At 35.3% G+C, this 26,069-nt stretch overlaps 1 protein-coding gene across 1 annotated transcript in view; it reads left to right on the forward strand.

The window, feature by feature from the left end:
- LOC136029425 (neuroendocrine convertase 2-like) overlaps positions 1 to 26,069 on the forward strand; it is a 157,397-nt gene that overhangs the window by 32,318 nt on the left and 99,010 nt on the right. Inside the window, exon 3 of the mRNA XM_065707806.1 lies at positions 19,302 to 19,439. Coding sequence (XP_065563878.1) covers positions 19,302 to 19,439 — 138 coding nt within the window. The remainder of the gene's footprint in view (positions 1 to 19,301; positions 19,440 to 26,069) is intronic.

Below are 26,069 nucleotides of genomic sequence, written 5' to 3' on the forward strand. Positions count from 1 at the left end.
TGAATATTTTCTATTTCACTCTCTTTACAACTCATTCAACACCAAGAGAAAGTGACTTTTGACACACACAAAATTCCAGTCAAACGCTGTTTCAAAACATTTCTATTAAAGTGTGGCTGAATCTACTGTAAATTACTTAAACCAGATGTTGCTTTACAGATCTCCATTATAATAAACCCTGTTTTTTCTTCCGTATTGGCAAAAAATAAATTACTGAAGCGCTATTCCAATTCTTTTTCATTCTTTTATTAAAATTCCTAGGAAGTGTTTTCCTTTTGCTGTTCCTCTGAAATGTCTGTTATTTCCTCTTCCCTTCACCTGGAGATTGAAATCCCAACTGTTCGTCCCCATCTATATTGAAATTCCTGCTGCTGAAGGAGCTTGTTCATTTAAATTCACAAAATAAAGGGTTCTAATATTAATTTTGTCTCTAGGAAAATTACGGCATCAAATATCAAGCTGAGAATAAAAGGATATCAGATTGAAATAAATTCAAATGTATAATTAGCAAATAAAACGACCCAAATTTTAGTTTTTCTACCTTCTAATCAGTGCTTGAATAAGTACCTAATTTATTATTTTATGTCTCTGAATGAAAAATACATTTTTTCTTTGATTCAGTAAAAAATCAAGATTTTTTTACTGGAAGTAAGGAGCGACATTAAAACTTAAAACAAACAGAAGTTATTCCGTATATGAAATGAGCTTTCCCTTCCTCAATGCCTCGCTCTTTACGTTTAATTTTTTTATTGTCATAAAAAGTAGAGGTGTGACAAAGAGTCAAAATTTAGCATAACGAGGAAGGTGCTGAGGAGGGGATGGACACTTTCATATACGGAATAATTTCTATTCGTCTCAAGTTTTAATGTCGCTCCCTTACTTTCAGTACAAAAGCTTTTTTTGTTTAATTTCTGAATGTTTATTTTAACGAATGCAGGTTCGAATTTGGCTCACCAAACATGAAAAATCAAAAAAAATTATGCATGTTAATTTTGGCAGAGTTATTCCGTATCTGAAGGGTTGCAAACGGCCCCTGTGTTTTAGTAGCCGCTCTTAAAATTGGGCCCTTCTTATAGGGAATAATTTCTGTTCGTTTTTAGTTTTAATATTAAACCTTACAATCAGTTAAAAAAAAACTTTCAAATAATGATAATTTTTCAAATACTGCCAATAAATAACACTCACCCTCTATCAAATATACCCCCAACCCCTCACGGAAAACTTCTCCATGGAAATGTCATCCAACGTGATGTGCATCCCCCCACCATCAAAATCCCTCTAGAAATTTCCATCCTCGCTGAAATTCTCCCCTCCCCGTAGAATTGCTTGCGGACAATCCAACCTGAAAATTCTTCTTAGCATTCTTTCATTTGAATCTCGTATCGATTTCTCAATCACTCCAAAATCCCCCCTTCCGTAGGAATTATTTCCCTGAAATCAAAATACGCGGAATAAAGACCCAGATCAATCCCCAGGAATATCTCCACACAATAAATTTGGCAAAGGGAGTATAAGACAATTAAAAAGAACTTCGTATAGTAACTCTGTCAAATCCCCGCAGAGTAAAGTTTTCTCTTGAAAATTCATCCTCAGGAAATTTTCCTCCTCAAGGAAGTTCTCCCCTTAGAAATCCTCCTCATACATAACCCCTACCTCCGAGAAATGTCTGGATACTTCCCAATAACAAATACTATACGCAAACATTTGGTAAATTTCATAAATCTAGATCTCTCTCCACGGACAATGGGGGGTTATTTTACACCTAAGGATATAGTTATATGATCTTTCAACTATACTACACAAATCGACTATCTCAAAATTTTGATCAGAAAACTTTGGGAAAAATTGACATGGGAGGGGGACCAGTTGCCCCCCATTCTTTTTGGCTAATTAGAGAGGGAACTAGAACTATTAATTTTCGTTCTAATACATCCTTTCCCGACGTACTAGGATCGTCATTTAAATACAATCACTCCGGGGAAAAAAAGAAACAAAATAACAAATATACACGTATTCGTGATCTGTCTTCTGGCAAAAGTAGCAAAATTCCATATTCTATATATATAAAAATAAGTTGTATGCATGTTTGTTTTTTGTTTTGTTTTTTTGTAAAAAGAGGGTTTGCATATGACGTATATGACGTCATTATAATGACGTATATGACGTCATTATAAGTTGACATCATTATAAGTATATAAGGCTTTGTATATGACGTCATTATAAGTATATTAGGCTTGCGATTCAAAGAGAATATTTAGTATAAATCCTACAACGGCAGAAGAAACAGCCGAGGAAGCGGCTCAAAGAGATAATGCCAAAAGGCTTGCGGCTAAAGAACGCAAAACCGCGCAGTTAGATGAAAATCAACCTGGACAGCGAGGATCAAAACGTATCAAAACGCTTTGAAATTGCCTCTGAATATGCAATCTACAGAAACTCCCACGTGTAACATTTCCAAATCATTTGGGATGGGTAAAGTATTGCAGCAATACAAACTTATTGTTTGGGGCAAGTGCACAATGGCGCACAAAAATTGCTCAAGGCTCTCGAGTGATCATTGCAAGATTTTGCAGTGATCATTGCCCGAGGAAATTCTAAACCCTTTGGCAGCACATTAATATTGCTTGCGGGAGATTTCAGGCAAAACATTACCTATTATTCCTAGATCGACACCTGCGGATGAAATAAATGCTTGCCTTAAAAATTCTTATTTATGGGCACACGTAAATACATTAAAATTAATTTTGAATATGCGTGTCCGATTGCAAAACAATCACTCTGGTGAAACATTTTCAGATCACTTGCTGACAATTGGAAACGGATTGTTTCCAGTTGACTCAATTTCTGGACGTATACAACTGCCTCCTGAATTCTGTAATTTAGTGACGTCAAAAAATGATTTGGTTGAAAAGGTATTTCCGAATATTCTAACCAATTATAAAAATCATAAATTGCTAAGTGAAGGAGCGATTCTGGTAGCCAAGAACAAAGACGTCCAACAATCTTGAGAGGGCCTTCTGAGGGTGAGGCTGTTCTTATTCCTAACATTCCCATGATTCCAACGGCCTTTCAATTCAAAAGATTGCAATTCCCAATTCGATTAGCAACTAAACAAAAGAAGAAAAAACTGAAAAAAGAAAAAAAGAGAAAAAAAACACAGCTCAATGGCAATCATTTTAAAGAAACTAAAAAAACATGTTAATACAGATTGTATTATTGAATACTTGATTAATATAGAGTGGTAGAGAAAATGGAAAAGAACTATCTATATTCACAGGTGGGACACGGGGACACAATTACAATGGCACGTAACTAATACGGTGTGTAACGACTTATACGCGCGGAGGGCTAGGGGGGGGTGCGAAGGGCCCCCATCGACTAGGTGCTCGTGTTGCGCGAAGCGCCAAACTAACAGCTAGTCAGATATAAAAAAGTTGTATGTATGCATGTTTGTTTGTTTGTAAAAAGAGGGTTTGCATATGACGTCATTATAAGTATATAATGCTGTATATTACGTCATTATAATATGAGAATACAGACCATAGCACCAGGACACAAATGACGACCATGACACAGGGAACATAAATGACGACCGGGACACTCAAAGAGAAATTACAGACCGGAACACAGGGACACAAATGACAACCGGGACACAGGGGATATAAATGATGACCGGGACACAACTACAACGGGGAAGCCGGGGGCTTAGGGGGGATATAAAAATAACGAGGGGGACACAGGGAATATTCGATTAGCAATCACCAGCAATCACCAGCAATTACCAATCAACAAAACTCAAAGGCAATCATTAGAAAAATGCGGTATATATCTGAATAGGGATTGTTTTTTCCCGTGGACAATTATATGTTGCATGTTCAAGAGTCGGTAAACCTGAAAATCTATTACACAACTACAATGGCGCGTAACTAATACTGCGCGTAACGACTTACGCGCGCGGGGGGCTTGGGGGGGGCGAACCACCCCCACCAACTAGGTGTTGGTGTGGCGCTTCGCACCACACCAACAGCTACTTTTTGTATATAGGAGCTTGAACCTTCTACAGCAGGGTTCTCTTGTGCGGTGTATATGATGGCGTGATTTTTATTAAGATTTCTTTAATTTTAAGGGTTGTTTTTTCCCTATTTAACAAATGAAGTGAATTTTCACAGGCTCTTAACTTTTAATACGTAACATCAAACGTGATGAATCTTATTTGTTTGGAATCAGCAGTATAAGCTGATTCTTTTGACATACCCACTAATATTGAAATTCCGATACTTAGAGTTTCGGTTACTATTGAGCCGAGTCGCTCCTTACATACAATTCGTTACCAATAACTGTTTGAAAGTTCACTTGTTTAAACAGAACAGCGTCTTTATACTCGTGTTGGTTGTGACACTTCCATTTCAAAATCATTAAACTGACTATTGGATGGGCATACCTATGGGATTACAGTCAGGAGTGGGGTTTTTGCCAGGGGCAGCAATTGAAAAAAAATGTAGGAGGGGGAACAAAATATGCTTTTCAAAATATATTCAAAATATATAGAGTGAGAAAATTTTGTTTTTTTACCCTTTTCTGGAGAAAGTGCATAAAAAAGGTGTTTTTCAGTGCAAAATAAAAAAATTATATTTTCAAAATTTGTTTGGAGAGGGGAGGGTGGGGTGTTTCACAAATTATATGCTTTCATTGCTGCTTTGTATTGGCATTAACTATATCAAATATTTTAAAGCTAAATATTGCTTAGACATTGATTATTAAAAAAGAAACCATTACTAAAAAAAACAAATTTCAAAATTAACAAATTCTTAACATGAAAGGACGCAATTCTTGATCAGAAAAAAGATATTTTAAAAATAAATTAGACATATACTATAACGATAATCTGAATCTCATCACTGTTTGACAAAATATCAGAATTAATAGGTAAGAGAGTATACACTTAAAACAAAAATAAATGTGAATCCATTAGGGAGATCGTAACTGACGAATATTGTCTCGTCCATGAGGATGAACAAGTGACTCTGTGATGGAACATAAATCCCCAAAGAAATTTTGAAGCCTAATAGCAGCTGGGTCGTAAATTTCAACAGTACAATAGTTCTTGATCAACATCTTTTTGGCTCTAGATGCCCTTCTGGAAGGTTTTCAGTGAATACGAATACTTTAGTGCAATTATAGGTGGGCATCATAAAGGATGGATGCTTCTGAAATATTATCTACCCTGTTCCCTTGGTCCAAGATTAATTGTCTATTTTCTGTAGACGCACAAGAGGTCAAAGACGGGGAATGCGCCTTTGAAAGTCAGTGCCATTTGAAAGTCAGAAAGATAAACTACACCTCTGGGAATGACCTGGCATTTCACAGCCGAACGGGGCAAGGGGCACCATCAAATAGTAGTACGGCAGTTGAGGGCATTAAGGCACTCTCACTAGCAGAGGGAGTAAACATGGTGCTGTAAAGTGTTACAAGAAATACCAGGAAAGGAAGCGTAGTACAAAAAACCACCTGTTCTGACAAAGCGAGTGGCGGAAGGCGATGAAGCGTGCAAGGATGACGAGAAACAAAAAGAAAATACCCAAAAAGAAGCAAAAGCATGTAGTGGAACAACAAAACAGGATTCTAAGACCACCAGCTAAAAACTCAAAATGACCAAGTAAAACAAAGAAGTGCTAACCAGGATATATTGTCATCGAAGAGATATCTTAGCCAGGCATCTTCAGGTAGTATTTGGACTAATCAATGAAAGGAGAGAAAACCGGAAGGAAACAGTAACGGAGAGGATATTGGGAACTGGAGAAAAAGGAAAACCAAAGGTGAAAAGGAAAACGAATGCTTCTCAAAGTAATTGGATGCAAATAGCAACAATGAATGTGGACGGAACCAAACAAGCTAAAAGACATACCTTTGTGTCAGATTTTACGACAAAACATAATATAGATATAGCATGTTTGCAGCAAGTTGACTCAAAGTTTAAATCTGTACTTTGAGAAAATACACTGTGTATCAACTTGTCATTTTTTTTAAACTTATATTTCAGTTTACTCATAAAATATTACCATATCAAGATCAAATGAGCCGTTTCAAATCAGAAGAAAGATCGAAGTGCAAGCTGTGTGACAGAATAGTGGCGAATGGTTTGAGCACGAATTTTTTGAATGTAAATATAATGATAAAATTGGAAATAAGTGTGAGTTTTTTCAGCGACCATAGAGTGGTTTTGAATCCGGAAGAAGAAAAGATAAAGTTAATTAAATTGAATGTAGTAATGCTAGGAGGTGGTACGGGAGAGTAAGCTATGGTGTTAATGTTAATAGTGATGAAATTGTGAGTATATTTGGAAAGAAGAAAAAAGAAAAAAAAACTGAAGTAAGAAGGTTGTGTTTTGATTATAGGAGAATGGTAATGTGCATAACTGAGGGCAAAAAGTGGAAGAGGGAAGTGGATATTGAGTGTATTGGGTCTGTTGCAGAAGTAGCAGTAGTAGCAGTAGTGGTAGTAATAGCAGCATTAGCAGCACTAGTAGTAGTAGGAGTAATAGTAGTAGTAGTAGTATTATTATTAAAAGTAGTAATAGTAGTAGTAGTAGGTGTAGAAATAGTAGTAGTAATAATAGTAGTAGTATTTGCAGCAGTAGAAGTGGTACGCGGATGACATTGTTTCTCATGCTGTTGTTTCAGCAACTGTCTAAGAAATGCTAAATGAAATAGCATATTTCTCTCGGCTACTAGGTATGAAGATTAATACGGTCAAAACTAAAGTCATGGATCTAAATATACAGTCAGATTATCAGCTTGTGCTTTACGGACAGGAATTAAAAAAAATCAATAGCTTCACCTCTCTTGGCTCGCTAATAGACTCTTGTGGAGGTTTTGACCTTGACGTACAGAACTGAATCAAGGGACAACCTAGGCTATATTCTCACAACTTCACTGCTATTTATGGAATTGATGGGTGATCAGTTTGAAAACAAAATTTTGTGTCTATAAGGCGGATATTAGGTCTGTTCTATTCTATACAGTTGAGACCTAGCCACTGAAGGCGTTTCATCTCCATGATTTGGAAGTCTTTGACCACCACTGTTTACGAAAAATCCTGAGGATTCTATACTCTGACAGAATCTCAAATGCTGATGCACGTCACCACTACTGTAACATCAAGCTCAGAGCCAAGATTAGCCATGTCACAAGAAGATCCAATGACTGCATCATCAAGCAAGTGCTTCTAGCTGCTCCTCTGTCAGATTGGTACAGACGTCCGGGCAGTCAAATGAAAAATTGGTGGGCAACTGTCAAAAACGACCTCGATATCATTTGTGGATTTCGGAAGTTTGGTAGAAAGTTGGAGAATGGAAGGCTCCGGTTTGCTGAAGAGCTGGCGCAAAATCGTGACAAATGGAAGTCAACCATAAGGATTCTTCTAGATGCCAGGTGAGGCGTTCATGTCTGGTCCCAGAGCGAGTGGTAGTAGTGTTAGTAGAAGTAATAATAGTACTAGCAGTATCAATAGCAGTAGTAGCATTTGCAAAGAGTGGCAGTCGCAGCAACAGCTACAAGAGGTCGCAGTCGCAAGTAGTCACTGGCACTGTGCTAAGTATGGTAGTCGCAGTCGCAAGTTGTAGTCTTAGTTGTAAGTAGCTGTACACACAAGTAGTTCAAGCAGTCAAAATAACATATAGTCGAAATCACATTTCTAAGTAGTCACAGTAAAACTTCAAAATCAGTTGGAGTTGTAGTCGCAAGTAGTCAAAGTCACAGTTACAAGTTTCTGCAGTCTCAAGAAGTCACAAATGCATGCACTTACGTTCGGAAATTGTTTCGGTGGCCGTAGTATTAGTAGTAGTTATAGCATAAGCAGCAGTTGCGGTAGTAGTAGTAGTTGTCCTAACCCTGAAAGGCTCAATTTAACAGCCTTAGTCATTCATGAGATATTACAAATGCACCCTTTTTACAACCTTTACAAATATAATCTGTTTTGATATTGTTCAGAGTACATCCTGACATCTCAAAGCTTCACACTAATACCCTTAGCTGTTCCATAGATACTGCTGATACACCCTTTTGAAATCACTATTTAATTAAACACCCCCCTCAAAATGTCCTGGAAGCCTTTACTTATTCCGAAGATATCGGTCGATGTCGCCCTTATGACAAACTTGGATATATGTGGCGTCTTTTAATTAGTTAAACAATTTCAAGAACATGCTCTGAAAGTCACAACGTAACGCTCTAAGCTGCCACGTGGAAACTGCATATGCCCCCTTTCGACATTTTGAATACAAACCCTTTGATTTAGTTTTACAACCCCTCTACCTTCCCTAAAGAATGAAACTTCATGCGTTATTCTGTTCCTAATACATTGCATCTATGCGGTTTCGAACAAACTGGATTCACTTAAACCTTTTTAATTTAATTAAATAGTAGTAGCAGCAGTAGTAATAGTAATAGCCCGGAAAATTTCAAATTAGTACCGTCAGCTGCTCTAGAGATATTGGTGATGCGTCCTATTGACAACCAGCCTGTACATAATGTTTGTTTTATATAGTTTTATAGTAATATGTACCTTTCCTGCAAGTTTCTACTTTATACCTCATTCTAGACCCAAGACATCTCGTCTCGGCCATTTTGACAACCAGGATACACTCAAACTACTTTGATTTGGCTTAATAAAAGCAAAAGTGGTAGCAATATTTGCGGCCCTAAAAGTTTTATCTGCATGCCCTAAGGCGTAGCTAGGAGATTGCTGAACACCCCTTTGATAACCTGCATGTATATAGCGGAGTTTGATTTAGTTCAATATCTCCCTCAAAATGCTCTAAAAGCTTGAACTCTATGCTCTCAACTGTTCCTTAAATATCGCTGATACGCCCTTGCCCTTAGCATTAGCAAATATAGTAGTAGTTGGTAGCAGTAGTAGTAGTAGTAGCATTGGGAGCAGATAGTGATAGTAACAGTTTTGATAGCCTGCATGCACATAGTGCGTTTTAATTTATTCCAACATTCCTCTCAACAACCTCTGAAAGTCTCGTCTTAATACCATTAGGCTTAATAACTGATTAGCAATAGTATTAGTTTAAGTAGTAGTGGTAGCACTGCTATTGTTAGTAGTAGTAACATGAGAAGTCCTATGTTGGAATGGTGAAAAAATTTGAAGAATATACTCCCAAATTATGTGATGAGGTTAGTTTATTTCACTTTAATCCACCCGTATCTGATTTATTGAAAATATACCGAAAAAAATGCTTAAATTTTCTGTTGGATGGAAGCAGGGGTTTTCGGGTATTTGGGTAGGGGAAATATGTTGTAGTTGAGAAGGAGTTTTGCCACAAGGAGCCGCTTAAGCTTAGAATATTTTTCTCTTTCTTTCTTTTCTTCTCTTTTCTAAATTTTTTTCATATATGTGATGGGTTTCTTCCCGTAAACGAAAGCTTAAAGAAGGTAAGTGTTTTCTGTATTGCTTTTTTGTGTCTTTGTCTTTTTTCTTCCTTTTTTTTCAATAAATCCTGCATATAAGTAATTAACTAAGTAAGTATGAACATAGTGCCTTTTTATGAGTTAAACATTTCCCTCATAATATCCTGAATGTTTCAACTTAATATTCTAAGACATTCCTAAGATATTACTGGTACTCCCTTTTGACAGCTGCATACATCATACAGTTCCTGAGCAATTGCAAATGCATTCTTTTGGCAAAATGTATGCATATAGCGTGTTTTGATTTAGCTCAATGTCCTCCCAAAACATTCCCTGGAAATTCCACTTTAATACCCTTAGCCTTAGAAGTATTAATAGCCATAGTAGCTGTAGAAACAGTAAATACATTTTGCCTTTTGTTTTCTTTCATCATTACCAGTATTATATTCCAAAATTCTCAACTTAATACTCAACTAGTTCCGGGGATATTGATGATACTTGACAACATGCATGCACATGGTGTGTTTTGACTTAGTTCAACATCTCTCAACGTTCTTGGAAATTTTCACCTTAATATCCTTAGCAGTAGTAGTAGAAGTAGCAGTAGTAGTAGTGAAGGTATTAGCAGTAGTACTAGTAGTAATAGTAGTAACAGTTGTTGTAATAGTAGTAGCAGCACCAGTAGCCTGCACATACCACCTTTTGGTTAATTGATCACCCCCCTCATCATTCCCTGAAAGTTCCAGCTTAATACCCAAAACCATTCCTGAAATAAGTCCTTTTGACAACTTGCATTCACACAGTATGAATGATTTAGTTCATCATTTACTTCCACTGTCTCTGAAAGATTTACCTGAATGCCCTTGGACTTTTTGAACAGCAAAGCTTAAACATACCCCATTTTCCTGATAAAAAATACTATATGCAACAATCGGGGAAATGCAAAACTTACAGCCCTTTCCAAAAACTTATCAACAATACTATGCTAAATAGTTGTTTAAAAATTTTATCGAAGGCCTTTGGGGAAAATACGGTCTGGGAGGGGGCTGGTTGCCCTCCAATTACTTTTGTCTCTAAAAAATGCACTGTGGCTTTCAAATTCAATCAAATAACCCTCTTCCAAAGTTTATATCTCAACTCCTTTTATACGAAGTATTTTGGTGAAAAAAATTTATTAGTACATAGAACCCTCTTCGCTGTTTACTTAGGCAGCGCTATTGCGCTGTCTTAGTAATGGTTATTGTTTTTTTTGTTTTTTTTTGCTGGTGCTATGACAAATAAAATCTGATGGTTGATTTTGAGTATTTAAAAATCTTTCTACTATCTTTTAGTATCCTGTTAGCCCTGGCGGAAAAAAGAAAACGCATCATTTTTACTTATGCAAAAGACGAAATTCCTTGTTTTTCAAGAGGCTCCAGGGAAAAAAGCTGCAATGAAAAAAGGGTCGTGAAAAGTTCCAGTGAAAGGTTTTTGACCAAAATGATTCCAATGGTGTACAATTTATTTTTATTCACTGTTGTTTTTGAGGGGTTAAAGCTATTTTTCGAAATTCTTATAAATTTGTTTTCACAATATGGTGTTACAAAAAAAAAAAGAAAAAAGGAGAAACATCACTGCTAGGCCTACCCATACGAAAAAAGGATTTCCCTCGTTGCTCAACTGTATATCTCCTATATGGGGTTTTTGACCATGATGATTCCAATATACTTTCACGTTTTGATCCGCCGCCATTTTCATGAGTTCTAACCTCTTTTTTCAAAATTACAAACAAATTAGTTTCCCAATAAACTTTCATTAATCAAGATTAATTGAAGTAATAGTTACCATTCCTAATTCAGCTTCAAATAGCAATATATCTCACTTTTTGCTTTTTTACAAACCTTTTTGAAACTTTCTGGTACTATGAGCTCTGGTTCACTCTTAACATTTTTGTAGCTCCCTTTCGTGCATGTGTTCTCTGTTCAAGTCTTTTTTTAAGGAATCCAAGTGGAAGTAATTAACAAATAGCTTAGGAAATTTACGATAAATATTTATTGTTAGTTAGGTAATTAGCATGTTATTTAGTATCCCTGCAACGGTTTCTATCAATTAACAAAAAGAAATGTTGGGACGTAGGACAATGTTTGGTGTTAAGTTTCCACAGTTTTCCTTGGTTTGTCATAAATTATCTTTAATCACACATTACTGTCTCGAAGCGTGAGATCTTTCACTGAAATATTATCTCTGTTTTTCACTGTTCACTTGTAATTAATGCCTATTCTCTTGTAGTTATGTCTTCAATTTAGGAAGTTAGTTCTCTTTAACAATAGTAAAATTTTAAAGAAATTGGATATTCTTTCTTCAATACATGTGTAAAGAACTGTCTTTTCTTCCTTTATTTTACTTTATGAAACATACTGTGTTTCAAGAAGTTGACCAGCAACCTGATTCCTGATCTATCAAGATTAGCATCAGCCAAAGTTGGCACGGATGATTCAAAGATCAACTCAATAAACAAACCATGACAATTATTCATTCCATTCGAAAGCCCTCTTTTAGGTACCAAACGGGTGGACTAAATTGTAATTTAAGCACTAGTATAGCTTTTATACTGGTGTTGATGATGACGTTTCGAACGAGACCATCGATACTTGGATTATTTTTATTATTTCTTTTTAATTTTACCTCCTCATCTACCTCCTCCTCTACTACTGTACCTCCTCATCTCTCAGTGGTGCAATAGTTTTTAAAATACAAGCATATAAGCTTTATTTATGTGCTTCCTAAACTTAAAAAAATAAAATAAAATAAAACAGTATTTATCATATCAACTAATCCTAAGGTTTGAGCAGTTAAAAACTGAACAGGAAAAGAATTGGAAGAGACATGAAATTAATTATCAATACAAAACCTGTCCAGTCGTATTTCTCAAGGTGTCCCTCCGTCAAAAGACACCTCTTCCACGGTGGAACAAATACTAACCAATGTTTAGCTAAAAAATATTTGACATAGTTAATGCCAATCCAAAGCAGCAATGAAAGCATGTAATTTGTTAAACACCCTCCCCCTCTCCAAATAGATTTTGAAAATACAGTTTTTTTTTTATTTTGCACTGAAAAACACCTTTTTTTGCACTTTCTCCCAAAAAGGATAAAAAAATAGAATTTTCTCACTATAGATTTTGAAAAATATATTTTGTTCCCCCTCCTATATTTTTCGTCAGTTGCTGTCCCTGTCACAAACCCCACTCATGGCCGTAACCCCATAGGTATGCCCTTCTAATAGTCAGTTAAAATATTTTGAAACGGAAGTGTCACAACTAACACGAGTATAGAGACGCTGTTCTGTTTAAACAAGTGAAATTTCAAACACTTATTGGTAACGAACTGCATGTAAAGAGTGATACAGCTCAATAGTAACCGAAACTCAAAGCATCGAAATTTCAATATTAGTGGTTTTTATTCCCTCTACAGTGTTTTTATTAAGTGGAATGAATAGGAACCATGTTATCATTCTTTGACCTTAAAGATGGAATTTTATGTTCAGGGCGAAGAAAAAAAAATATTTTTGTTAAATAAGAAAGCCACAAAGAGCTGTAACAATAGAGAACATATTGAATTTAATAATAAATCCAAGGCTATTATTTATCGATTAATAAAAAGACAGTAGATGTTATAATAAGCCAAAGCAAGGAGATCCCCTATTTTTTGTAATTAAATAAAAAAATAGTTTTTCTAACTGAAAGTAAGGAGCGACATTAAAACTTAAAACGAACAGAAATTACTCTGTATATGAAATGGGTTGTTTCCTCCGCAAACCCTCGCTCTTTACGCTAAAGTTTTTAATTGTTTTAAAAAGTAGAACTGTGGCAAAGAGTCAAAGTTTAGCGTAAAGAGCGAGGGATTGCGGAGGGGACAACCCATTTCATAAACATTTTTGAATTAATGCATGTTTGATTTTGGCTCTCCGCCAAAATCAAACGCATAAATTATCAAAATGAAATTTGCATATTAATTCTTTTTTTGGCTACATAGCTTTTTCTTAGTTTTGATCAGACGATTTTGAGATATAAGGGGTGGGAAAAGAGCCCTGTTGCCCTCCAATTTTTCGGTTACTTAAAAAGACAACTAGGACTTTTAATTTTTAACGAACGTTTTTATTAGTAAAAAATATACGTAACTTAAGAATTAACTTGCGTAACAAACTTTTATCTATGTATATATCTATCTATCTATATATATAAAAATAAGTTGTCTGTCTGTGTGTCTGTCTGTGGATCAGGTGACGTCATGTTTCTGTGTTGACTGACGTCATGAAATTAGTTGTCGTCATTTTTGCTTTGACGGTGACGTCATTAACGGTATTTAAGACATTTGTTCACGGAAAAATGTTTAATTGTAAAATGACTGAAGAACCTACAATGGCAACAGCCGAGGAAGCTGCTCAAAGAGTTTATGCCAAAAAACTTGCTGCTGATAGAGAAAGTAAGAAAAGAAAGCGTTCCGAGGAATCACAAGAACAGCAAGAAAACAGGCTTGCGGCTAAAGAACGCAAAACCGCGCAGTTAGATGAAAATCCACCTGGACAGCGAGAGTCAAAACATATCAAAACTGAAAATGATAGCGATGATGATTGGGTTTAGGATTTTGACTTGGATAAGGTCATCAATGCCTACCAGATTTAAGTTAAAAAAACAAAGGTTCGTCGATATGTACTTCATAGTGACGCTGAAAAATAAAGAAGAAAAAGAAAACTGAAAAAAGAAAAAAGGTAAAAAACTAAAAAAAAACTAAAAAGAAAAAACACTCAAAGAGAAATTACAGACCGGGACACAAATGACGATCGAGACAGAGGGAATATAAGTGACGACCGGGAACCTCAAAGAGAAATTACAGACTGGGACAGCCGGACACAAATCACGACCGGGACACAGGGAATATAAATGACGACCGGGATACAGGGACACAACTACAACGGGGACGCCGTGGGCACAGGCGGGATATATAAATGACGACCGGGACACAGGGATTGTTCGAATAGAAATTACAGACCGGGACACCGGGACACAAATGACGACCGGGACACCGGGACACAGGGAATATAAATGACGACCAGGACACTCAAAGAAAAATTACAGACTGGGACACCGGGACACAAATAACGACCGGGTCACAGGGAATATAAATGACGACTAAGGGAATATAAATCATTAGAATAATGAGGTATAGATCTGAATACGGATTGTTTTTCCCATGGACAATTATATGTTGCATGTTCAAGAGTCAGTAAACCTGACAATCTATTTATATGCACAGACAATGGGACAGCGAAGAATGTTGTATATTCGCATGTTTTACGTAGTTAAAAAGATATATTTATATCTATCTCTATTCACAGGTGGGACACAGGGACACAACTACAATGGCGCGTAACTAATATGGCGCGTAACGACTTACGCGCGCGGGGAGGCTTGGGGGGCGCGAAGCGCCACCCCAACAGCTAGTATATATATATAAATAAGTTGTCTGTGTGTGTGTGTGTATGTGTCGAGTGACGTCATGTTTGTGTGTCGACTGACGTCATTATAAGGATTGAGTTGTATGCGTCATGAAGTTGTTTGTCGACTGACGTCATGTTTGTCAACTGATGAAATTACATACCGGGACACCGGGACACGAATGACGACCGGGACACAGGGAATATAAATGATGACCGGGAACCTCAAAGAGAAATTACAGACTGGGACACCCGGACACAATTCACGACCGGGACACAGGGAATATAAATGACGACAGGGACATAGGGACACAACTACAACGGGGACGCCGGGGGCACAGGCGGGATATATAAATGACGACCGGGACACAGGGATTGTTCGAATAGAAATTAAAGACCGGGACACAAATGACGACCGGGACACCGGGACACAGGGAATATAAATGACGACCGGGACACTCAAAGAGAAATTACAAACTGGGATACCGGGACACAAATGACGACCGGGACACAGGGAATATAAATGACGACCGGGACACAGGGATAAATTATTAGAATAATGAGGTATAGATCTGAATACGGATTGTTTTTCCCATGGACAATTATATGTTGCATGTTCAAGAGTCAGTAAACCTGACAATCTATTTATATGCACAGACAATGGGACAGCGAAGAATGTTGTATATTCGCATGTTTTACGTAGTTAAAAACGCATATATATAATATATATATATATATATATATATATATATATATATATATATATATATATATATATATATATATATATATATATATATATATATATATATATATATATATGTTTTTAACTACGTAAAACATGCGAATATACAACATTCTTCGCTGTCCCATTGTCTGTGCATATAAATAGATTGTCAGGTTTACTGACTCTTGAACATGCAACATATAATTGTCCATGGGAAAAACAATCCGTATTCAGATCTATACCTCATTATTCTAATAATGTGTCCCTGTGTCCCGGTCGTCATTTATATTCCCTGTCCCGGTCGTCATTTGTGTCCCGGTATCCCAGTTTGTAATTTCTCTTTGAGTGTCCCGGTCGTCATTTATATTCCCTGTGTCCCGGTGTCCCAGTCGTCATTTGTGTCCCGGTCTTTAATTTCTATTCGAACAATCCCTGTGTCCCGGCCGTCATTTATATTCCTTGTGTCCCGGTCGTGAATTGTGTCCGGCTGTCCCAATAACCATTACTGTATGTAAACACTCGTCAAAGTTTGTAACTTGCAACCCCTCCCCCAGGGACTGTGGGGAAGGAAGTCATCCCCAAAGACATAGTTATTATGGTTTTTGACTATGCGGAACAAAATGGCTATCTCAAAATTTTGATACGGCGACTTTGGAAAAAAATGAGCGTGGGAGGGGGCCTAGATGCCCTCCAATTTTCTTGGTCGCTTGAAAAGGGCACTAGAAGCTTTTATTTCCGTTAGAATGAGCCCTATCATTCTAGGGTTTCCTGGTCGATACGATGACCCCTGGGAAAAAAAAAAGAAAACAAAAAAACTAATAAACACGCACCCGTGATCTGTCTTCTGGCAAAAAATACGAAATTCCACATTTTGTAGATAGGAGCTTGAATTTTTTTTCTATAGGGTTCTCTGATATGCTGAATGTGATGGTGTGATTTTCGTTAAGATCATATGATTTTAGGGTGTGTTTTCCCCTATTTTCCAAAACAAGGCAAATTTTCTCAGGCTCGTAACTTTTGATGAGTAAGACTAAATTTGATGAAACTTATATATTTAACATCAGCATAAAAATCCAATTCTTTTGATATATATATTGGTATCAAAATTCTGTTTTATAAAGTTTTGTTTACTATTGAGCCGGGTCGCTCCTTATCAAACAGTTCGTTACCACGAACTGTTTGATATACATAATAATTTATTTTCGTTTTAAGTTTCAATGTTATTCCTTACTTTCAGTTGGAAAAAACTTGTTTTTTTTATTATTTAATAAAAATCACAAGCCGAACACATACAATATCTTTGGTTTATTGTCACATAAAAATCATAGTTATAAAGCTGCTTAAGATAAAATTAAATGCTAAGATTGGCCGGAAAATAGTAAAAACAAACTATTGCTTATATCAACCATTACTTTACAAAATTTGAACTCTAGCGTAAAGAGCGAGGTATTGAAGAGTGGACGAACTCCTTTATATGCGCAATAGTTTTTGTTCATTTAAATCTTTAACCTTACTCTTTACTTTCAGTTGAAAAAACTTAATATTTTCTTAATTTAATTTCTGATCGTTTTTTAAATAATGCTGGGATATGCTGGGATGAGCCCTCTTGCGACATTCTAGGAGCACTTGGTCGATACGATGACCCCTGGGAAAAAAAGAAAACTAAAAAAACTAATAAACACGCACTCGTAATCTGTCTTCTGGCAAAAAAACGAAATTCCACATTTTCGTAGATAGGAGCTTGAATTTTTTTTCCATAGGGTTCTCTGATACGCTGAATATGATGGCGTGATTTTCGTTAAGATTCTATGACTTTTAGGGGGATGTTTCCCCCTATTTTTCAAAACGAAGCAAATTTTTTCAGGCTCGTAACTTTTGATGATAAAGACTAAATTTGATGAAACTTTTATATTTAAAATCAGCATAAAAATCCAATTCTTTTAATATATCTTTAGCATCAAAATTCCGTTTTTTAGAGTTTCGCTTACTATTGAGCCGGATCGCTCCTTATTACAGTTCGTTACCACGAACTGTTTGATACAAGAATTTTGATTTTGTCAGAAAAACTTCATTTGGGAACTAAAATAAATTCAAGACTTTTAAACACTGTAAGGCGTATATATTATGAATCAGAGAAAAAAAGGCTTTCAAAATAGCTTCTAGTTAAGCATATATGGTTTTGTCCCAAAAAATAGCTTCTGACCCTTTACATTGACAGAATTTTAAGTCACGGGCGATGAAAGAATGTTTTTGTTAAATAAGAAAGTCACAAAGAGTTGTAACAATGGAGAACATATTGAATTTTATGATAAGTAAAGAGCTATTATTTTTCAATTAATAAAAACACTGTAGAGGGCATAATAAGCCAAAGCAAGGCCATCGCCCTCTTATTTCTAATACAAGAATTTTGAATTTGTCAGAAAAACTTTATTTGTTAACTTTTAAGCATGGATATATATATTGTGAATCAGGGAAAAAAAGGCTTTTAAATGAGCTTACTAGTCAAGCAGATATGGTTTAGTCCCAAAAAATAGTTTTTACCCCTTACAATCTCCTTTGCTCTGAGCAAATTGTGATAAAGTATTTCCAATAGTTCTTTAGGTTAAAGGAGACAAAAGACGGTAACACTTTAATCACTTAGATAGACTGAGGATCGGCGAAGGATGTTTCCTTCAATATTTGGCAACACTGTACATAGGATGATGGCCAGGACGATGGGCTATGGACTATTACTTCATGCTGGTGCCTGATGGTGCTCCAGCTTGGGCAAGTGACAGCTTATTAGAAATGTCTCATCTGTCTGATGATAGCCCTTTCCATTTTGAAATGAATAGAAACCATCTTCTCATTCTTTGACCTTAAAGATGGAATTTTAAGCCCAGGGTGATAAAAAAAACGTTTTTGTTAAATAAGAAAGCTGTAACAGTGCGGAGCATATTGAATTTTACGATAGGATGAATTTTGAACTTGTTAGAAAAAAATCATTTGGGAACTAAAATTAATTCAAGACTTTTAAACACGGTAAGACGTATATATTATGCATCAGAGAAAAAAGGGCTTTTGAATGAGCTGCTAGTCAAGCAGATATGGTTTAATCCTTTGCTCTGAGAAAATTGTTATAAAGTATTTTAATAGTTCTTTAGGTTAAAATTAAATAAAAAAAAAAACAATTTTTTTAACGGGAAGTAAGGAGCGACATTAAAACTAAAAACGAACAGAAATTACTTCGTATATGAAAGGGCTGATTCCTCATCAACACCTCGCTCTTTACGCTAAAGTCTGACTCTTTCTCTTAATTCTACTTTTTAAAACAGTAAAAAACTTTAGCGTAAAGAGCCAATTCCAAACATTCCATTTTTAGAGTTTTGGTTACTATTGAGCCGGGTCGCTCCTTACTACAGTACGTTACCACGAACTGTTTGATATGAGACAAAATACGGTAACACTTTAAGCACTTAGATAGATTGGGGATCAGCGAAGGATGTTTCCTTAAAAATTTGGCAACACTGTGCATAGGGTGATGGCCAGGCCGATGGGCCATGGACTAGTACTTCAGACTGGTGCCAAATGAACCCTCTGCTAACTTTGTATGGCTATGTTTATGACGTAATGAGGCTGAATCGGAAAAAGTTAGCGATTGTATCCATAAAATCCAATTTCGTAATAATCAAGTATTCATTTTCAAGGTAAAACATGTAGTTCAACAGCCTGGATTCAGAAGAGTAAAACGAGGCTACCAACCATTGGCTGTCGAAAATCTAGTTGATCTGCCAAAAGACATTGAAGACCCAACAGACCCTCTTTTTGAATACCAGTGGTATTTGGTAAGACACCATAACTGCTTGGACAAATTAATTACCTAGGCTAGCAAACCTCTTAGAAAAAAACCCTAAATCGAATATAAAGTTTAAGTTTGAACAATTTATTGTAATGTTATTTAGTCCCTACTAGCTGACAGGTTACAATTAGCAGTAATTATTTTTTGTAGTATCAAACTATTTTAATGAAAAGCTACAAAAATGTAAAAGTGTTTTAAAAGTCGAATTACACCATTACACATGTATCAGCCAGAAAAGTGGGGAAAATTGTATGCTGAAAATGAAATATATGATACACTTTAAACACAAAAAGATATTACATATACGAATAAATAGAAATGAAAGCATAATAACGTCTGAAAGTTCTTGTGTTTCCTTTTTCGAAACTTCCTTTTAGAGTTTTGTCTAAGAAATATATGTTGGTTATATGAAAAACAAAGAAAATTACTGAGAAAATTGTATTGTTTAGGGGGCAGGGGGGGAGAGAAGATATGCCAGGAAGGGCGAATGGATACTTTCTTCAAATACCATTGGTGTTTGGTAATACCAGATCTATAGTCAGGCACACCTTATAGAGTTTTTTAAAGTTAAATGATTTAGCTACTAGGGTTGACGCTTTGCTACCAATCCCAATTGTAATCTCTGAGAAAATCTTTGGCTTTTCTGGCAAAAAAAAACAAACAAAAAATTGTAAGGTAGAAAAATATGATTAAATTTGTGTATCACAAAATTCTATTGTTTTCCACAATCTTGTTTTCTAATGTTGCCCACTGCAATATAATTCTAGTTTTTTTTAATTTCTAGTTTCTTCCATCATTGTTGCGGTGGTAGTCCAACAGAGTAAAGTAGTATCTTTAGCTTCGGGAGAGATTTTAAACCCTCCCCTCCCAGTTAGTCTAAAAGTCTCCCAAAAACACTAAAAAATTATATATTTAAAATACAATTTTTCCATTTTTAACCGTTCTCCCTTATAATATCCTTGCAGCCCACCCCCATAAGGATTAATCCATTGCCATTTCTGGATAGAGTCAAATCAGACGAGCTATTCTACAGATCTGAAAGAGTTAGTCATTGAGTAGGTGACATCTAAAGTTAAATTAGGTGCACTTGACAGTAAATTTTGTTGTCACTAAGAGGAGATGAGGTGGAATTTAAAAATTCGGAAAAAAGAGTTAGATATTGTGTTCGTTTTTTGGTAAGATAGTTAGCATATTATTAATATGAAATAGAAAATTACCAATGATTCCATGATATGTGTAAAATAAAATAAAATGTTAGTTATTACCTTTCTCAGTCGTAATAGAATTCTGAATAAAAAGATGGTTATTATCCAAGTGGAATCACGGTTCTTTTAACTTCCAGATTATGATCACCGTTGCTTCTGCAGCTTACTAAAGTAAAGATAAAGTTTGGGAAAACATTTTCATAAGAAAATTTCCTTTACATTTCCCATTACGCAGTTCACAGTAAAAAAATTTTACTGGGAAATTTACGTTTCCCAGTAAAAGCGCAGTTCTTCTTGCAAGATGTATCCCAAGATTGATAAAGAAAAGAAAATTTTTTTAGTCCCTTATAACTGAGGGGGAAGCCAAAAGAAAAGGTTCAATCTAAATAAAATTTCAAGTTTAAACTTGTCTATTCGAAAACCCTATATACTGTTTTCAGAACTCCTACACGATAAGAAATTCTAAACATTTTAGACATGGATAACAGTCGAGAACTAAAAATTTGTCCATTTTGTTTAGGATTTCTAGAAACGCACTTACGCAAAATTTTATTCTCTGAGCCCTTAGACAAAATTATATTTAGCCGCAAACACTTTCAGTTCTTCCTGTAAGGCTAAAAACCAAATTCAACAGCTTCAGAACGTGGAGCTCGAACTAAATGTCAATTTTTACTAACATTTGTGGTACCAAAATCCTCCTATCCTGTCCAAAATATTAAATACACAAAATGGATTATCATTTACGGAACTAAAGGGATATACTTTTACGGAGATGCATTTACGGATATGCTTTGTTATTAAATAAGAGCTAAAATAAAGCATAAAACTTGCTTAGTTTGATCTCTTCCTCGTTAATTTTAAGCATAATCCTCTGAAAAACGGAATATTCATCTTGCCAGGAAATTGTATAATAAAACTTAGCATAAAACGTACGTATAAACAAAATATAAAACATATAAAAACGTACGTTGACGGTGGGCTTGGGATTGGCTCTAAATGTTAGAGATCATTCTCTGGACCAAACATATCAAAACATTCTTGTGGGGGGATTAGGGGGCCTGGAAACGGGTAAAATTTCTCGTGTTGCTAAATAGTTTGACACATAAGGCTTTTGCCCTCTCCCCCTCCCCCCAAAAAAACTCAAATTTCCAAAATATATTTTCCCGAAAGTGCCCAAATCAATTGAATTTGATTAACTTTTCAAAATTCATCAAGATAAATAATAAAATTTGACTTCGATATACAATCCGCTTTAGTAGAAACTTATCCCATTCTAACGTAAATGCATTCCTTATGTTCATGAATTTGAGAAAACTGCCTACGACTGCATTTGTTGGTGCTTTTCAGTCAGAAGTAACTGTAAAACTGTGAACATAGTGTGTACAAACTCTCTATTTTAAAACTTTGCGCCCTACTGAAGGTATGTTTTAATAGGATGTCGCTGCCATAATATCTGTGTAGTTATAATATTATACGAAAGAAATCATCCTAAAGACAGCCATAGGTAGCGAAACCAAAAGCCCTGTTTTTTATTAAGCGTTTTATAGACATAGCGGACAGTTAAACAACTAATGAAAATGCAAAGAAAACCTACTTCCAACATTTCTTTTTCCAACAAAACATAATAGAAGGGATTTTCATATGACAAATTCATTTTGAGTGCTGTTCATAAAATACCTAATGAAAACAGGGCACGGAGTTTGCGATGTATCAAGCCCCAGTCTCAAATCCAAAATGATGTTGAGGGAAAAGTAACATTTAGCATGACGTAAAATAAAAATTATAAGAAAAATAGTACCAGTAGTAACAGCTCTGTCATAGGAACGGAGACTCAACTTGAAGCTAAGATGTAGAATTTTTATTGACGTTTGGAACCACAAGAAGAAGGATTAAAGGGAGGGGTGAAGGCACAATAGAATGAGCATATCCAATGGTTGAACAAAACCCATTGACTTAGCTGATATAGCAGATTATGGACGATTCAACTTTTCAAAAGAAAGTTTTTTTTCAACTAAAAAAGAGAAGTTTCACTATTTTTACAATTATTTTTACATCTTTACTGTACCTATGATAATATTAATTCAAAAAGATTTTTCAAGAAACAAGTTTTTCAATGAGAAGTAAAGAGCTATATTAAACCAATAATAAGTAGAAATAAAGTCAAATAATTTTGCAAGCATAAAACAATCACAAATCACCATCAATAAATAAATGACACCAAAAATAAATAGATATTACAATAAGTAACCGAGTAAATCTCAAATCGAGTAGAAACTAAGATGAGTAGGCTGAGGCCCCCATGCCTTCTTAAGGTCAGAACATAATTTTTACTTTACTGAAAACAATCCTTATTTCAAGCTGAATATCCAAGCTTCTTGAAGCTTCATAGCCAAGGCTACTTCATATTCACATACTGATATTCATTTCTTAAAGTCTTAATAATTTTGTATTTATTAAATTTAAAAAAATGAAAACACTTAAAATGTATTTTGTTTTCAGTAAAGTGGCAAAGCAACAAAGAATCAATGAAGAAAATGGACAAAACAAGATTTTGGTCAGTAGCGAAAAACTTTTTGCTACTGGCTGAAATCTCTTCTTGTCTGTTTTCTTCATTGAGTTTTCTCTTTTTTTTTTTTCTTTGTCAGGGCCGGTCTGTTCGGCTTAAGAACTATCATTCAGTAAAGTCGAAATTCAATTCTGGTCTTCAGAAGGCAATGGGGTGTCAGCCCTACTCATCTTAGTTCTTGCTCGTTTTGAGTTTGAATCGGTTATTTATTGAAATGTCTGCCCGTTTTGGTGTTTTTTTAATTATTGATGATGATTTGTGGTAGTGAAAATTATTCTTGGAAAATTATTCTATTTTATTTCTGCCTATTTTTGGTTTAATATGATTCTTTCCTTTTCTTTAAAAAATTAATTTTGTGGAATAAGTTGCTTAAATTAATATCTGTTCGATTTTTATTGAATTAGTTAATTTCATCGGAAAAGAAAAGAATATTTTCAATCTTCTCGGTTTTGGATCTATAAGATTTTAAAGTTTGGCATACTATTAATATGTTGGAGTTAATTTTTAAACAATTTTTAATAACATACGCCGTTTTTGGAATATAGACATACATTGTGCTGTTTAGTTTAGTTTTACACCTCTTCAAGTTTTCTTGAAAAGTAAAACTTAACACCATTCCCTAAACATAATACCTCTGCCGTTTTGACAACCTGGATGCACTTACACTTTTTTTTAACTTAGTTCAATAGTTACACAGAAATAGTAATAATAGTAGCCCTGAAAGTTACAACTTAATACCATCAGTTGTTCTTGAGATATTGCTGGGACGTCTTATTGGCAACCAGCGTATACATAGCGTCTTTTGATTTAGCATTAAAGCAATATATACTTTCAGTTGAAGTTTTTATTATATACTCTATTCTAGGGTATAGGGTACACCATATACCCTATACCCTAGTAGAACTAATAGGGTCAGTCCTAGTTTCTGAGATGTAGCTGTTACCGACTTTTAATTACCTGCATCCACATAGCGTGTTTCAATATAATTCACTATACTGTTCATCATCCCCTAAAAGTTTCACGGTAACACCTTAGCTTCAATAGTACTAGTAGTACTTGTCATAGCAGTAGTTGTAGCGTTAGCAGTCGTAGTAATAATAAAAGCTGTAGCAGTAATTTTAGCAGCAGTAGTATTAGTTGTCGTAGTAGTATGCACATTCTGTATTTGACCTAGTTCAACATACTTTTGAACATTCCCTGAAAGTTTTAGCTTCCTGTCCTTAGCCTCACTAGTAGGAGAAGTTGTTGTAAGGGTAGTTCTAGTTGCATCAGTAGTAGTAGTAGCAATATGCACGGAGTGCCTTTTGGCTAGTTGAACGTCCCTCTCAACACAAAGGTTAAAATGAAAGTTTCTTTTTAATACTCTAAATGATTCCTAAAAAATTGTACAGACATCTTTCTGACAACCTGAATACACACAGTGTGGTTTTGATTTACTTCAACACTCCCTTAATGTTTTCTGAAAGTTCATCCTAATATTCTTAATCTCAGTAGAAGTCGTAGTCATAGCAGTTATAATATTAGCAAAAGTGGTAACTTAAACACACAGTGCCATTTGATTAGTTCAACATCCCTCTCAACATGCCCTTGATCAATTGATCACACCCCTAATCATCCATTTAAAGTTCCAAATTAATACCCAAAGTCATTCTTAGATTTACCCCTTTTGACAACTTGCATGCATATAAATGTTTTGATTTAGTTTAGCACTCTCCTCAACATTTTCTGAAAGCTTGGATGAACTTGGTCTCTTTGAATACCAAAGGTCAAACATGCCGTCTTTACCAATAAAAATACTATATATAAACACTGGGGAAATTGTATAACTTACAGCCCTTACTCTGAGGGCTCTCTGGGGTTGACACCCGTAACATCCCCAGAGACATAGTTACTGGACTTTTCAACTATGCTGAACAAAATGACAATTTGACATGTTTGGAGAATTAATAAGCTTGGGAGGGGCGCTACTTGCCCTCCATTCACTTTTGACTCTTAAACAGTGATCTAAAACTTTTAATTTCCATTCGAATGAGGCTGTTTAAAGATTATTTGGTAGCGCTGCGCTGTCTATGATATTAATTACATATCCCTTAAAAAACTGCATGCACATAGTTTTTCTTGTTTAATTTAAACTACCGATAAGCGTTCTCTAAATATTTCTCCTTAATATGCTTAGCCTTATTAGTAACAGCAATTGTGTTAGTACGAGTATTAGTAAACTCGTACGCATATAATGTCTCTTGTTTAGTTCACTACTGTATACCCAGAAAGTTCCAACTTAATAATGTAAGCCATTCCTCATATATTGTTGTTACACCCTTTTGACAATCTACATGCTCATAGTTGGTTTGGTTTAGTTCAACATCCACTTAAAAGTTCCTTGAAAGGTTCATTTTAATACCTTTAGCTTCAGTAGTAGCAATAGTTGTAGTATTAGTAGTCATATAGGCAGAAGTTTGCACATAGCACCTTGAATTATTTTCAACATCCACCTCAGCATACGCTGAAAGTTTCAGTTCAATATCATAAACCATTCCTGAGGTATTCCTGATAAGTCTTCTTGACAAACTGTAAGCACATAATGTATTTTGATTTACTTAAATACTGTTTCAGAAATCTTCAGAATTTTCACCTTAATATCATTTAGTAGTAGTACCAGTAAAATAGTACAAGTAGTAGAATTACTACTATTACCACTAGCAATAGCAAACACTAGCTTTAGTAGCAGTAGCCAGCAGCAGTGGTAGTACTAGTAGCAGTAGTAGGATGCAAATTTTGCCTTTGGCAAGTTCAATACCCCCAACAACTAGCCCAGTAAGGTTCAACTTTACACATCTAGCCCCTC

This window comes from Artemia franciscana, chromosome 7, assembly GCF_032884065.1.
Source record: "Artemia franciscana chromosome 7, ASM3288406v1, whole genome shotgun sequence".
In the NCBI taxonomy this organism is placed as follows: Eukaryota; Metazoa; Arthropoda; class Branchiopoda; order Anostraca; family Artemiidae; genus Artemia; species Artemia franciscana.